Source organism: Colletotrichum paranaense (assembly GCF_030867605.1).
Source record: "Colletotrichum paranaense strain IMI 384185 chromosome Unknown Scaffold_1.1, whole genome shotgun sequence".
In the NCBI taxonomy this organism is placed as follows: domain Eukaryota; kingdom Fungi; phylum Ascomycota; class Sordariomycetes; order Glomerellales; family Glomerellaceae; genus Colletotrichum; species Colletotrichum paranaense.
This window is the reverse complement of record NW_026848959.1, coordinates 878,008-892,678: the sequence shown is the minus strand read 5'-3', so window position 1 is coordinate 892,678 and position 14,671 is coordinate 878,008. Positions and strand designations below refer to the sequence as shown.

Genomic DNA, 14,671 nt, shown 5'->3' with positions numbered 1-14,671 from the left:
CGGCTCCGGTCATCACCGGAGTCACTGTTTTAGCAAGAAAGGACTGGCATGAATCTCGGCTAGCCCCTATTAATACTGACCCCCGGCCCTGGGGAAGAGCCGCAAGATTCCTAGCGAAGCCCCCAAAGCGGGTCGTGATAACTCAATTCTTCACCGCTTCTTTCGCCCGGAATGGCGGCTTGTCCGGTCCGGTCCGCCTAATGTGTTCCGGCTCCGGACGGGCGGGAGGACACCAGGCTTTTCGAGTGTGCAGAAAGATAGGCTCATGTAGGCTTTTTGCAAATGGGTCTTGGAGACTAGCGGTGTATGCAGAGATTCAGTGGTGTTGCAGTAGGCTGGAAGACGTTGACACTATCTGCCACAACATCAGATGGCAGTTTAATGGGAATATCAGATGAAAAGAGCCTCACTTGTCCACGGGCAAGTATGATTGATGAAGGTCACGGCCAATGACATTGTCAAAGAAGGCATGTAAAATATAATATAGGCGTGTATGTGGATATGTAATTGAATCTCTTGGAGACTACATGTGTAAATAACTATCAGTCTGTATACGAGTAACTGTAGCCCTCAAAAAGACATTTGTTTCTCTGACTCGCTTCTCTCCAATCTTCCAAGTCTCGTGTCGTCGTCTATCATCTATGTGTCGCTATGCCATTCTGATACTCAAACTTCAACTCTCTCCGTGTCTTCATCCCCCGTTTCCAAGAGAATCTCAACAACCAGAACAATCAAACATTAAAAACAAGATTATGCAATAAAGAAAAGAAGGAAACAAAAGTATGACGAAGAATCCAACGATACCAAATGCTGGGTATAAAACGCCAATGCAGCCTTGCCCAGCCGCTTGTGCAAATGCCGCGCCGACTCAATGATGTCAATGCAATTCCCATCCCCTTTCCAATCCATGATTCCGAAATCAAAACCCCAGACGTTCAACACCAGCATCAAAGACCAAAAGAGAAAACGACGTAAAAATCAAGCAAGAAGCGTATGAAGGCAAAGGAGACTCAAGCCGTCTTGGAGCGAGTCCACCCAAACCAACCCCTCTTCCGCCCACCACACCCCTTCTCGCACGGCATGTCCTCATCAAGTTCGAGCCTGTACCGCCGCACACTACCCGTGTCGTCGTCGAACGCAACGTGCTTCTCCTTGGGCACAAAGCAGTCCGGAACAAGATGCCTCTTCATCCACCCCTTGACGCCCGTCCTTGCGGCGTCGATGGCGGCGTACTCAAGCCTCCGCGTGCGGTCGCTGGTCCAGTAGTGCGTCGCCTGCGGCGGCAGCGGGGGCGCGAGCTCCGTGCATTCTTGGCTGTCCCGCTGATGCTGCTGGGGGTGAGAGTGACTACCGGGCGAGGAGAGGAGGAGCTGGCGCTGGTCGAGCTCGAGATCGTCGCCGCGGCGCGAGGGCCGACGGGCGGCGAGTTCGACGTCTGTTGGATGCGCCGGGAAATGGAAGAAGGTTGCTTGCGGCTGGGCGTGTGGGCGTTGTTGGGGGTGGTAGAGACTGCTTCCGCTAGTACGTGCCGTTGTCGCCGGGTACGGGCTCGTCTTTGCTGCGCGGCGCACCGTCGGACGGCCACGGGAGCGGGGGACAGCGGCGGGCGTGGAGGAGGACTGGGAGGATGAGGCCGTCGATGTGCGACGGGGGTTGGAGAAGGAGGACCGCGGGGGCAGGGACTCGTAGCCCGAGTCTTGACGGCGCATCTCGGCGGGTTCGGGTTCCTTGTCCTTGTGGTGTTGCGGGTGCGGTGACGGGAAGTGGTGGTAGTGTGAAGGGGCCGGCGCCGGGGCTCGGATCGGGGCCGAGGTCGGGGCGGGGACGGGGGTCTTTGAGGGCGGGGAGCCCGGGGCGTAGAGCTCTACGTCGTGGAAGCTTTGGTAAGCGCAGGTGTAGTACGTCGTGTCGGAGGCGGCGACGCTGGCGCGGGACTCGGTCCGGAAGGTCATGTTGGAGGGGAAGGGTGAGAGGCGAGACATGTTTTGTGGTATTTGTTGTCTTTATCGATGTGGGAATATGTGTTGTTGTGCGTTTGTGCGTTTGGCCAGTGAGAAGAGTCCAATGAGTAGATATTCTCTCACGCAAGCTTCAGGCGGGGTTTGAAAATGCTTTGTGACTAAAGGTGTATATGATGTTTTTTGTATAATAGAACTCGGAACGATAGAAAGTGAATTCCTCGTCATGAAGCCATTGGATGATTTCCCTCCTCACTTGATCGAGCACAGGCGAAGGAAGAGATGCGATAGCGAAGGTGGTTGCGCTTATTGTACTTCTGTGACGAGTTGGAAGAAACGCGATGCCGACCAGCGAGCTTTTAGGAACCAAGCTTCAAGCTGCGAAGGTAAAGACGTCGAGTCGAGGGGATGAATCTCGCTTGCGGAAAGGCCTCCCAGGGACACTGGGGAAGGGGGAGGGGAGGATGTTTATTGTATTAAATAAACCCCAGTTGACGAGATGATGTGAGAAAAAGGCGGAGATGAGGTACGAGATTTGAACGGAGCGTTCGATTGTGTGTGAAGTTGCGGTCAATAAACGAAAGGAGAGAAAAAAAACCTAGACCCCTCCGATGAGGGTCCCCCGTTTCTAGGTTCCTGTTGATCTGACGACAAAAGTGTCGGAGTGGACTCGTTGGCGTACTGGTTCGACAGTTCGTCTCGTGGAAAGCCCCCTGTTCGTGGCCCTTTTTGGTTACGCAGTACAGGAGGAGAAGGGAAGTGTTGTTGTTTTGAAAGGCGGGAGATGCAGGTCCTTACAGGGCCAGAAGTGGACGATGCAACTATTGCGAATCGAGAACGGGTACAGGGCCTATTTTGTGTGGTGATCGTGAGGTCCTGGTGCTGCTAGGTTTGATAGACCCCGGTCGAGGGTGGCAGGGGGAGTTGTCGTCGTGGGCGGGCTAGAGGGCCGTGATTGGGTCAGGATGTTGCGGTGAGGCGCCGATGGGGTCTCGTGGTGCTGCAGCTGGGACCTGGGATGTCTTGCTGAGGAATGGAGGGGGATGTGAGATGTATCGATCGATGGAGTGTATGGAGGCGGGCGGCGTTAGCAGCTGCTGGTTTCACCAGAGCCCTCTCTCTCTTCTCAGTCTTGCTTCTGATAATGAGACTGTTGTTGATATTCTTTCTTCTTCATTGCCCGCCAGGACTTTGCAGCGTGGGGTGACGGCAGAAGGGGGGTCGTCCGGAGAGAGACAGACGGTGGAGGGAGGGCGCGGGATGGAAATATGTAGGTACAGACACCGCCTCGAGAAAGAAGCTTGGAGTTGTTTGGTTGGGTTGATCGCCGTTTATGCGTGGGTGGATGATGTGGCTGCTGCTATGCCTGCCGGGATGAGCTGCGAGGTTATCCCCCGGTACGGATTGGCTTTTTTGTCTTTCTCGTTGGCGTCGGTGGGTTAGGGGTGGTGCTTGTTGTTAAGAGTCGGTTTATGCGGGAAGCCCACTGCGACGATTGAACAATGCCAATGTCTTTCCCGTCTTGTCAAGGTTGGAAAATGTGTGCTGGGCCTGGCAGCGGAGACGGGTTGAAGGGGTGAGGGATGTAATTCTTGTAGATGGCTGGGAAGGTTTATAGGGCGACAAGTAGCCGTACTGGGATCAACGGGGCAGAGAGAATGAGAGGGAGGTAATGCAGAGACCGCGTACGGGACACTACTGAGTCCTTACTGAACGGTCTGAAGAGCAGCAGGGCAAGCCGGCGACCAGAAGATCAGACGAGGAGGGGGGGGGTGTGAAGTCCAAAGTCGTGTGCTGCTGCGGGACGGGAGGGGGGTAGTAGACAGGCTGCAGGTGCAGCAGGTGGCCAGGTGGGCGAAGGGCGGTTGTAACTTGTTGATGAGACGACAAGCCGCCGATGTCAAGAAGCTCCAAGTTCTAGATTCCGAGGTCCCAAGGCTGTCTCAATATGCATGTCTCAAAACCACACAAGTGTAAGAGACAAGTTGCGTGAGCGGACTGGGCAGGGAAACACGGATCGAAGATGAATGAGCAGAAATAAAGTGGCGCGGTGATATATCGGGAATTAGAAGTGAACAGCGGCCGAAGAAGTTCAAGTCTGCAGCGCCTTTGCACAGTTTTCACCGGCACCAGGTCCCGATCGACCTTTTCTTCAGACGCAGGTTTGTCCTTTGACAAGAGAGCGGGAGAAAACCGAGGAGGGTAGAAGCCTGTACGCCAACTACAGAGAAGAGGGGGAGGGGCAGAGGCCAAAGGACAGGAAAGGAAAAGGGAAAAGGGCCTTTCGTGTCGCAGAGTTTCGAAACTTGAGACGATGATGTAGTCGCCCGGCGATGCGCAACACGCTAAGAGATAATCCCAGCGATAAAAACCGCATCTTTGGGATGAGATGAGAGAGCGGTACCTAAGTGCTAACTTGGACGGTTTAGAAGAAGCAGCATTAAAGGCGAGCCACCGGCGACGGACTGGAGTCGAGTCGAGTCTAGAACCTCTGGGCGTTGTGTTGCCCTCCAGGCCTCTTGACGCAACACGGTGGAGATGATAAAGATGGGGGAGGCGAGTCACAGTGGGTGGGCACTTGGGAAGCAAAACAGTAACACAAGAGACTTGCAGAGGCACAGAATATCCACTTCCAGCATGCAGGTGGCAGTGAATTTTGCCCTCTCGCCCGCTGCTGGCGGGAGGCGTTGCGCTTTACGGATAGAGGATTCGCGTTGATCTTTCACGTTGTCGTCTCAAGTTGCGTTGCGGCGCCTCTCTATTCATGCAGCTAATGTTCTTTTTGGGTGAAAGGAGAGAAGACTAAGAGAGGCTGAGAGGGGCGCCTGGTGTGTGCTTGTGTGTCATGGTTCGTGTAGTGTGTAGTGTAGGTACCCTTTTCTAGACCGTACTCGGCCTTCATCCGTAAGAGGAACAGCTCAGGACCATAGAGTTGGCCTGCAATTATTGTCTGTTTTGCTAGGTACCTATCCTATGATGGGCTTCATGCGCGTGGTTGCGTGCAAGTGAGAGACTGCACATGCGAGGCGGCGGATCGCGGAATGGGTCCCTGGCACACGAAAAGGGTTGTAGGGCCTGAATTGCGTAAAGCGCTGATGTTGTTGCAGGAAAAGCTCGACAACGTCCGAGGAGGGGGCTTAAATCCTCCCAAGCCTCTCCCAGTCGGAGTAGCGGTGACGCACGAGTGGACGCGTGTGGGATGAGATGGGCAGAGTTGAGAATCGATATGATGAGATTGAGGGGAAATGAATGATACGAGAAAAGTGAGTAAATGAAGATGAGATGAGAACTGTAGTCACTGGAAGAGTGTGTGCTGAACGCGTGTTTGTGTGTGTGATTGAAAGAGGGCATTCAAAGGCCTGACGGAAAAGCCTCCATTTCGAGACGAGGATGGCCCGGCGACGTGGTGTTGATATCACTCCACCTTTGATGCGCTGTTCGACGGCTCGTGGAGATGGAATGAGGGCTAGCTCTTTGACACTATTGAAGAGACGACCTGGGAGCTTAAGACGGCCGGAGAGCAGCCCGAGAGTTTAAGTCGCGGCGACTAGAACAGTAGGACGGCGGCGCTGCTTCTCTAGCTTCACTTTGCTGCGTGAATTGACGGGCGGGAACGGGATGGCGGGCCTTGAATCTCAAGTCATGTCAGTGAGCATACCGTACCCTTTCTCTACCTGAGAACGAGGCACTCCCAGCCGGCATGAGCTTCGGCTCTTTTTCTTTGAGGAACGCTGTTACTGAACAATGAAAGAGCCGAGAGCTGAAAAAGCTGGGCGTCAGGCCTCGGTTGGCGCGACTATGAATGTTTTGTTTGTATTAATCAAACCAGCAAAACGTCTCGCTTCGTTTCTTCTGACGTTTCGGTCCACCCGCTAGCTCGCTCACTTTTGACAGTGAAAAGTACGACGTTTTGACTCTCCCTTGGCTTTAAGTGGGTTGGATGAGCGTGCATTCACGGTCAAGAACGATTGAAAAAGAGAGTCAAGGCGAGACGCTGTCGGCTCGTCGTGCAGGGCGGCAAGGTTCTCCCCCATGTCAAGAAAGTCTAGAGTTCCCACGGCGGCCCCTCACTGGGATTCTTCCCGCACAACCGCCGATGTCGCTAGAGCGCCGGGTAAGGTCCAGGCATGGAGTTTGGCGGAGCAAGTGGTGTGTGTGCGGAGTGGAAGAATGAGTCGAACGTTGTGTGTGTGTGTGTCACTGTGTTGCGCCTTCACCCCTCCTTTTGGGCTGGCTCTGCTTTCCTGGGGATTTTCGTGAAGGAGGGGCAGAATATTGCGAAGGAGGGCTTGATTAGGGCTGGTCTCTTTGGTAAAAGGTTGTAATGCTAAATGCTTAATGAAAGCGAGTGAGTTCGATGCCAGTGAGCATGAACGAATGAATTATGAGGATTGTCTTTCACCCACCCCCATCATCATGCGTCTCTCCGTAAAAGGCAATATGAGCACCTCTTACTTTGGTACTATGTAGCCTTCACGAGACGACGAGGTGGTATCGCGAGGATCACGTATCACAAGCCAAAACAACATGCCCGTTGCTCAGAACCATACAGAGGAGGAACATTGGGATGACAAGGAAATAGTCACATGAGTGAGTGCGCGCAGCAGCTGCAGAGGCAAAGCTGGTGTGAGACTACGGTAGCTAGCACAAGTGTCATTCATTCCCAGCTTGATCTCGACTCTGAGAGCGCGTCTCTTGACGGATGAGAGGCCCCTTACCACGTTACCAAAGGCTCAGATTATTGGACGGGGGTGCTATTTCCGTTGCAGGATTCAGCGGCCTTGTCATTCGCGGCGCAGTTGATAGCTCTACTCTGAGCTTCAGTGGTTGAGAGTGAGACAGGAAGTCCCTGATCTCCTTTTCACATGTCAGACTCATCCTCCATTCACACACGCATTCACTCACACCCTCACACATCACTCACACGCATCTTTGGCTTCTGCTACCACACCACTCCAGGAGTCAATTGACCCTTGGATTGGACGCCGTCGCATCGTCCCTGATCAATCATCGCCTACCGCGTCAACCTGAATGTATGCCGCCTGCTGCGACCTGACGTGCCGGCCCAGGAGGAGGTCACCCAGCGGTCATCGTACATACCCGACCCCGTGGGCAGCGATTCGCTTCTCGCGTACATGAATCCATCCATCCATCCCATCTCATTATCGATTGATGGATGGATGGGTAGATTGTCGTCTATCTCGCGCGCCTGAGATGCGACAGGCTCTCATCCTCGTCTGTCTGGAGACCAAGTGCTTACAAGAGATACTTCACACGAGGGCGAAGCCTTTAGGCCAGCCTCAATAATGCGAATGAGAAGATCGCATGAGTCCTTCGTGAACCCACGCAGTCTTGCTCAGCCACCGCACGATGAAGCTATATCCATGCCGACCAACCTTATCAACCAACTGCAAAGTTTCCAAACAGTCCCGTCAGCACCAATCATCACACGGGGAAATCCAAATCTATAATCTGAATCAGGTCGTTGGATTCCGTTCTTCGTCCGACCCTCCAATTCCGTACGGGTTCGCCAGCGCGGGACCACAGCCACCTACGATCGACCACACACACCCATCCAGACTTCAGTCACTTCCTCCACGAAGCCACCAGTCCCAGAACTGGCAATGATCCTCGAGACCACGAGGTCACGCTCACTGCGACTGGGACTGGACTGGCCAGACTGGGCTTGAACGGCCTTGCGCGAACCAGGCCGGGCCAGCCAGAACTACGCAGCCGCCTGGCCCTGCCGTCTTGAGACATGCGTTCTATTTCCGACTGGCAGTCGTGAATCCTCCTGCTGCTGAGCCTGCCACTAACTACTGTGCTGCTGCTGTGTGTTCTGGCGATCAAACTATTACCAACAGCGTGTGGCTGCCAGGGCTGCGTGTCACCAGCGCACCGCAAAGACATTGACGACGCCATTATCACAGGCTGCCGAGATGCCTCCCGCTGTGAGTTGCTTTTTCCACATTCCAGAGAAACTGGCCCTGGTGTTCCAGCAAACTCCAGAGTCCGAAGTCTGCCCTACTTGACCTATCTGACCCCCATCCGACCCCCGCCGATGAGATCAATCTTTCCCCTCCCTCTCTCGATCCCACCCCTCCAAGGCTCTCAGCCGGGTCCGCATGCCTCATCGAGCACGCCCGTGGACCATTACCGGGATGATCGCTGTCAGCACCCTATCCTCCCCGTGCGGGGCGGGAAAGAGAAGGATAAAGTGCGGATAGATGAGCAAATCGTGGAATTTTAGGCCCCTCCCTTTCCCGTACACTGCCGAGATCTTCCTATACAGGCTATACTGTGAATATTGAATTCGTTTCTGGTTGCTGACCACCAATGTTACCCTACGGAAATGCTTCAGTGAGCCTGCGCTACTACGCCAAACATGCCACGAGATCACCCGTGCGTGCCGTGCTGCGAGATTGTTGGAGGCTACGGGCGTGTGTCACGTAACTGTCACATCCCGAGGTTCTGGTGCTGCCGCCTGGGCATTTGATTTCTGTCACTTCGTGATTTCGTCTGCTCTTCGGTCATCCACGCGTCCTCTGCTGGACGTACGGAAAAGAAAGAGAATGTTCGCGCTGTGTCCCTCTGTCTTCGACGGTCGACCCTGAATAGCACAGTCGCACAGATTCACGGCCTGGCCGTCAGTCCCCGTCACACCACAGCAGCACAAGAGCAAGACTACTGTGTTCGAATTTTGCGACGCGGAAAGGGACCTCGGCCATTGCTATTGTCTCAGCCGTGCCGTTGTATCCAGTCCCCGAGGCAAAAGACCTTCACGAAATCACCTGTCCGCGCCATCACTCTTGCACTATGATCGATTAATCCCATATCTGGCAGTCAAACTGCCAAAGTGCCTCGAACACCGATAGAGGGACAAAACATGACGCACACAAATGGTGAATTTCCTTATCCGAAAGGATCATCTCTAAGTTTATGTCAACGTGTCGTACGCTCGTTTACTAACAGCGGATGTCCCGGCATGGCCAAGTCGATCACAATTCCGAGTGAGCAGAGCACACGTACTGAACGGCCGCGCCGTCGTCTGTAGACCTGGGAAATTCGGATGACTTTTTTGCCATCTTCAATGCATCACTCACACGGTCCACGAACACGACCAAGCGGCGATCCAAGTAAAGCACCAAGGCACCAAAGGCTAGGACCCAAAACCCGTGAGCCTAAATCAGTTCAAATCCGAGCTTCCCTTCCCTGCCGCCTCACTCGTGTGCCCAATATTAGGCTCAGGCCAAAATCATGCTTCCTGGGCCATTACGTTTTCCTGCACATTCTCTGCGTACCTGTCCCAGTCTCAGTCTCATTGTCGGCCAACGTGAGCCTCTAATCCTCGCGCCATGACATTGTTCCCTGGGGATAGCGCTCACTTCTCCCGCTCTAAGGCAGTCATCTCAACAAGGCGTGCCGCTGGTCCGAAAAGACTTCGGGACGGATCATAAGCTGCATACACGGTCATAGGTAGTAACTGTTAGTATTCTACGACACGAGTGAGCGCCATTATCACAAGCAAAACACAAGTCCTTCTTTCGATACATGTGGTCATCGGTCAGATGCCACCGCCCATCGCGGCGCCCCAACTCCCCCTCTCACACGGCCCCTCTCCCAGAACAACATGCTCCGGCGCCGCGTTCCCGGCAAACGGCACCTGCACCAGCACCGTCGGCTCGTCGCCGGGGAACTCGGTAAAGTGTCCCGCGTGCACGCTCGCGTTCTTCAAGTCCGCCGCGATGACGAGCGACGAGGATACCGTGCCTGGCTGAATGTACGCCGTCCTCTGCGCCGGACGTGTTGATGCCTCGTCGCCACTGCTGCCTCCTGGTGGCGAGAGCCACGGTGTGGCCTGCGACGCGTTCCTTGGCGGTGCTGGCGATGTGATGCGGATTAGGCCGTTGAGGATGACTGTCAGCCTGTACAAGGTTGGCGGGGATCAAGTCAGTCATGAGTTTTCGATACTGAGAAAAGATTGACGTGAGGTCGCACTATTCGAGTCCTCCTTGTTCCTTGTCCATCAAATTTCGAAGAGTAGCTCAACAAAAACAAAGAGATGAGAATGAAGCTCGGTCGTCTCATGAACAAGGAAATCCCTCCCATACATACACACAGAGAGAGAGAGAGATGCAATGCAAGAAGAAAAAGGACTCACTGCACAGCCGGCGCCCAGGCCTCTCCCACCGTCGTCCTGGGTTGTATGATGGACCACTCTGCGCGCGTCAGGTCGCCGCCGACGGCGTAGTTGAGAGCCGCGCGGGCTTCGACGGGGATGGAGGTGAGTTGCCAGCATTCGATGACGGAGTAGCCGTCGCGGGTTGAGAGCGCCGTAATATTGAGCGGGGTGAAGGCTTTGACCGCTGTCGTGAGGACTGCGCCCAGGGCTACGAGTCTAGGTATATGCATGGCCCTTCAATCTTTCGGTATCTAATAGTTACTATGGGTGAAGACGCTGCGTAAGAGAGAAAGTCAAGAAGAAGATGGGAATTGGAGACGACCTCTGAATCTTTCAAGGTTGGTGATGTGGCTTTCGGATGTCCGAGTCCCCTACGGTAGCATGCGTCTTACCGCTCTTCGTGGCGCGCAATGGCTGGGAATCCGTTCCAAGACCTTCCTGCAAGAGGGGATCACTGTGACTGGCTGCGCTTATGAGAAGGTGTCTTGCTTCACCGGCTGGTCTCGAAAATTCACAGCTCACAACTCCCAAGACTGCCGACCAGCCGCCGCGTTCCTGAACATCTCCTTGGGGTAAAGTTTGCAATATCGAACTATTTCCATGCCCAACCTCAATTAACCCCTCATTGTAAGATCTGTAATGACATAGAAAACCAGAATCGTGCTAATATCTCTGCGGGCAGACTTGATCGAAATGTAGAAACTCCAATTTCTCTTATAGTCATGATATCCAGACAAACAGCACTACAATTCAAAAGCCTTGTTACAATATGTCAAACGCCAATAATGAGTCCACACATGGTATAACACCCCCTACACATCACCACTGGGTCTCCATCCACCTCACCATCCTCTCAACAAGCCCGCTCCCAACAACATCCCACCCGTCCCCGACAGCAGCGCTCCTCTGGCCCGTCCTCTCCGTCTCAAACACGAGACCCTGACGACCGGGCCTGTCGTTGTCGTACTTGTCCTCAAAAAAGCCCAACAGCTTGTACGTTGGGTTCTGCTCCGGGTCCGGGTCGGACTCGCGGAGGCGGCGCACCCACTCGCGCTGCGAGACGATCTGGAACTCGAGCCCCGCGTCGCGGAGGGCTCGCAGGAAGTCGAAGGTCCAGTGGAACAGGCGCGGGTTCTGGACCTGATATACGAGGTCTAGGTCCGCGTCGTCGGGAGAGGAGGGTGGTGCGCCGCAGGACGTGCAGCGTGGGCCGGTGAGGCGCGCGAGTTCGAGGACGGCGAGGGCCATTTTGTCGGCTGGCATCCATGAGGGGGTCTGCAGGAGATTCTTGGTTAGCACTTGATTCATTCCTTATGATCTCTCGTCATGTAGTGAGAGTAAAAGCTTACCTCTTCCAGAGCAGGCAGCGCCTTGATGACCTTTGCGCTGCGAATCATCAACGGAATAGCCTCCGTCTGATTCCACACGCCACCCTCTGAGTCGCCCACAATCTGACCCAATCTCAGAACCCTCGCCGTCATACCCGTCTTGGTCGCCGCAGCCTTGACGATGTGCTCCGTAACGACCTTGGACCGGGCATAGCCCATGTTCTGCGCGTGTTCCAGTTTCTCAACGTACGTCTCCTTCACCCTCGCTGGGATAGGCGTGCCCGCCGCTGCTGAGATAGACGAGCAGAAGAACAACCTTGCGGGCGCGACCGTTTCGGTGCTAAGACAGAAGTTGAGCAGGTTGTGCACGCCGCGAATGTGCTGCGCCTCGAAGCTCGCGACGCCAAGGTTGAAGTTGACGGCCCAGGCCGAGTGAATCACCGTCGTCAGGGACCGGCGGAGCTCGGCGGCGGCGTCGGCGGGAAGGCCTAGGTCAGGAAGGCCGAGGTTCGTCGGCAGGTAGCGCACTTTCGCCTTGTCTGCTTCGGAGAGGCTGAGGCCCTTGGGGGTTAGGGAGGCGAGGACGCGGGATTCGGCTTCTTCGGCGGAGGCGGCGCGTGCGAGGCAGTAAACTGCCTTCACGTAGGGTTGGCGGACGACTTGGGCGAGGAGGTGTGCGCCGAGGGAGCCCGTCGCGCCTGTGAGGACGACGGTCTCACCTTCTGGGGTGATGTTGCCCGGCGTGCGCTCGGAGAAGTCAGAGTATTTTGCAATGAGCTTCTTCATCACCTCGATCTCGTCTTCGGCATCTACAGATTCGCCTGTGCGGAGGGCGTAGACGTGCTTGGACAAGGAGAGGACGTTTGGATACTCGAAGACGACGTTCTGGCCCAGGGTCTTACCGCCGAGGTCGACGCCGCGCTGGATATGGCCGCGCGCGGTACTGGCTTGGAGGCTGTCGACGCCGGCCTCGAAGAAGTCGGTGTCCTTTTCGACCTTGGAGAAGCCCAACGTCGAGCTGAAGAGGTTGAGGAGGTAGTCTTGGAGCTGCGGCAGGTCGAGGGTGAGCAGCTCGCCACCGGTGACGTCGTCTTTGGGTGCCTCGAAGCGTCTATAGACGTCCTCGATGAGGTCTGCGAATTGCTTGTAAAAGGCGGCGCGGATGACGGTGCCCTTGTCCGTGCGGGGGTACTCTGTGCCAATGTCTACCACTTTAATCATCTCTGGCGAGACGCGGCCAAAGGCCTCGGCTCGGGCGTTGGCTTCTTCGATGACGGGGCTCAGGGTCTTGAGAATGTCGGGCTTTGAGAGACCCTTTGCGTTCTCGCTGGGGATGATGACGAGGCCGGGGATAGACTTGTCGACGCCGAAGACGACGACTTCTTGGACGAGCTCGTGCTCACGAATGTGGTTCTCGTAGGGGATGGGCAGGACCTTCTCGCCGTTCACCAGGGTTACACGGTCGTCAAGACGGCCTAGGTACCTCCAGGCGTCTAGGATCGTGGGATGAGGAACAAAAGTGTCACGGGTGCGGTAGGAGTTGGGAGCCGGGTCGTCCGAGTTGGACATAACTTTTGACGGAAGACCGTCAAGAACGACGCACTCGTGGACGTCGCCTGCGATGGGAATCATGCGCAGCCACGGCTTGGCTGATGCCAAGGGCCGCATGTAGTTCCAGTACTTGTCCCCGGGCTCGCGGAACGAGGTCATGAGCTGGCCCATCTCGGTGCTGTGTCAAAGTCAGTAAGATTCAAGCTGGCCGGGAGTAGAGATAACTTACGCCCCATAGTGTCCGACGAGATACACGCCCGCCTCAACGAGTCGATCACCCAAGTCATCGGGACAACTGCTGCCGCCGTACAACACAAGCTTGAGTCTCTGCAGCGCCTCGATACCTCCCTCCGTCTCCGCGAGAAGCTTCAGTGCATAGGGCACGCAGTGCAAGCTGCCGGGCTCTGTAGCGTTCATGGCCTTGACCAACGTAGTTCCAGAAAGTGGCAAGTTGGCATTGTAGATGGCGATCCTGTGACCGGCGACAATGGCACGGAACAGCGTCGAGATTCCATGATTGTGGAAAAGCGGCAAGGTCAAAAACGCGCGGTAGGGAATGCCGCTGGAGTAGTTTGAGATGCACGCCGCGTGCGTCTGAAAGATTGGCTTGGGCAGACCTGTCGAGCCGGATGAGTGTACGATGAAGGAGATGTGCTTGCCGGCGTCGGGGTGCGTGAATACGGGGAATCGGTCGCCCGAGGGAGTCGGGAGGTCGTAGTCGGCCTTGTCAAGGATGTTGAAAGTGGTGATGGGTGACTCGGCATTGATTTGGGAGGCCATGTCGCTGTACCGCTCCGAGATGACGATTCTGCTGCAATTCGTCTTCTTAAGGAGGTTGGCGTAGGCCTCTGGAGAGAGACGTGTTGAGAGGTAGAGCACGGCGAAGCCCATTCTCGAGAGGGCGAACATGGAGACGACATAGTTGATATCTGAGTTTGCTAGGAGGGCAACGACCTCTGCTTGGTTTGACGAAGGGTTCTGGTCGTTGTTAGTCGGCATATTCTTCTTTATGGACTAGGGGGTTGCTCGGTGAGCGGGGTGCCTCGGTGAGTTTTGGTACATACCTCTGGGAGAAGACCGGCTTGTGCATACTTACGCGCAGCCTCGTCGGCGAAGCGATCGAGGTCCTTGGCTGTGTAGTTGACATAGTCGTCTCTGCCGCGCGCCGTAGCGGGGTAGGCCAAGACATCGACATCTGGTGCCTCGTCCACGCGCCTCAGAAGCAAGTCGGTGACGGTCTTGAGCTCAATAGGCTTGACAGTCTCCACGATCTCTACAGTGGGCTTCTCTGACGTAAGGATTGACCGCGGAATCACGCCTTCCGTGTGGATAGCCATATTGAAGAGGACGCCACGATTTGGGCGGTTATGATGGACGAGGATAAGCAACAAGTCAAGTGTTCAGAGATGTATGGAAAAAAAGAATGAAGGAAGCTTGACGTTGAGTGAGTACACCGCTTGATAAGAATTCACATCTGTCAAGACAAGTACTTGGTTAATTCATCCGCCAGTGAGCGTTGATATAAGATGTTCTTTTAGAAAAGATCTGGAAAGCCTATCATCTTAATCATCCATCCATCCAAACCAGTCCCGTCCAGATCACACCCGCAACCATATCCATGTACGAACAGGCCGGGTTTCTCTTCTCTAGCA

The 14,671-nt window shown here is 55.1% G+C and overlaps 5 protein-coding genes across 5 annotated transcripts; 1 reads left to right on the top strand and 4 right to left on the bottom strand.

Moving 5' to 3' along the window:
• Positions 1-1,010: 1,010 nt before the first annotated feature.
• Positions 1,011-1,982, bottom strand: CPAR01_00308 (uncharacterized protein; the record flags this gene model as incomplete). The annotated part of the gene is made up of 1 exon (XM_060484600.1): positions 1,011-1,982. One exon carries the CDS (start codon positions 1,980-1,982, stop codon positions 1,011-1,013), a length of 972 nt encoding a protein of 323 aa, XP_060355457.1.
• Positions 1,983-6,155: 4,173 nt separating this feature from the next.
• On the bottom strand, positions 6,156-6,487 carry CPAR01_00307 (uncharacterized protein; the record flags this gene model as incomplete). The annotated part of the gene is made up of 2 exons (XM_060484599.1): positions 6,156-6,237; positions 6,414-6,487. The coding sequence occupies 2 exons, from the start codon at positions 6,485-6,487 to the stop codon at positions 6,156-6,158; spliced, it is 156 nt and encodes a 51-aa protein (XP_060355456.1).
• Positions 6,488-8,294: 1,807 nt separating this feature from the next.
• Positions 8,295-8,411, top strand: CPAR01_00306 (uncharacterized protein; the record flags this gene model as incomplete). Its single annotated transcript, XM_060484598.1, has 1 exon — positions 8,295-8,411. The coding sequence occupies one exon, from the start codon at positions 8,295-8,297 to the stop codon at positions 8,409-8,411; it is 117 nt and encodes a 38-aa protein (XP_060355455.1).
• A 1,111-nt stretch (positions 8,412-9,522) lies between these two features.
• On the bottom strand, positions 9,523-10,370 carry CPAR01_00305 (uncharacterized protein; the record flags this gene model as incomplete). The annotated part of the gene is made up of 2 exons (XM_060484597.1): positions 9,523-9,883; positions 10,120-10,370. The coding sequence occupies 2 exons, from the start codon at positions 10,368-10,370 to the stop codon at positions 9,523-9,525; spliced, it is 612 nt and encodes a 203-aa protein (XP_060355454.1).
• Positions 10,371-10,959: 589 nt separating this feature from the next.
• CPAR01_00304 (male sterility protein) lies at positions 10,960-14,356 on the bottom strand (the record flags this gene model as incomplete). The annotated part of the gene is made up of 4 exons (XM_060484596.1): positions 10,960-11,415; positions 11,490-13,197; positions 13,249-13,997; positions 14,084-14,356. 4 exons carry the CDS (start codon positions 14,354-14,356, stop codon positions 10,960-10,962), a joined length of 3,186 nt encoding a protein of 1,061 aa, XP_060355453.1.
• Between the last annotated feature and the right edge of the window lie 315 nt (positions 14,357-14,671).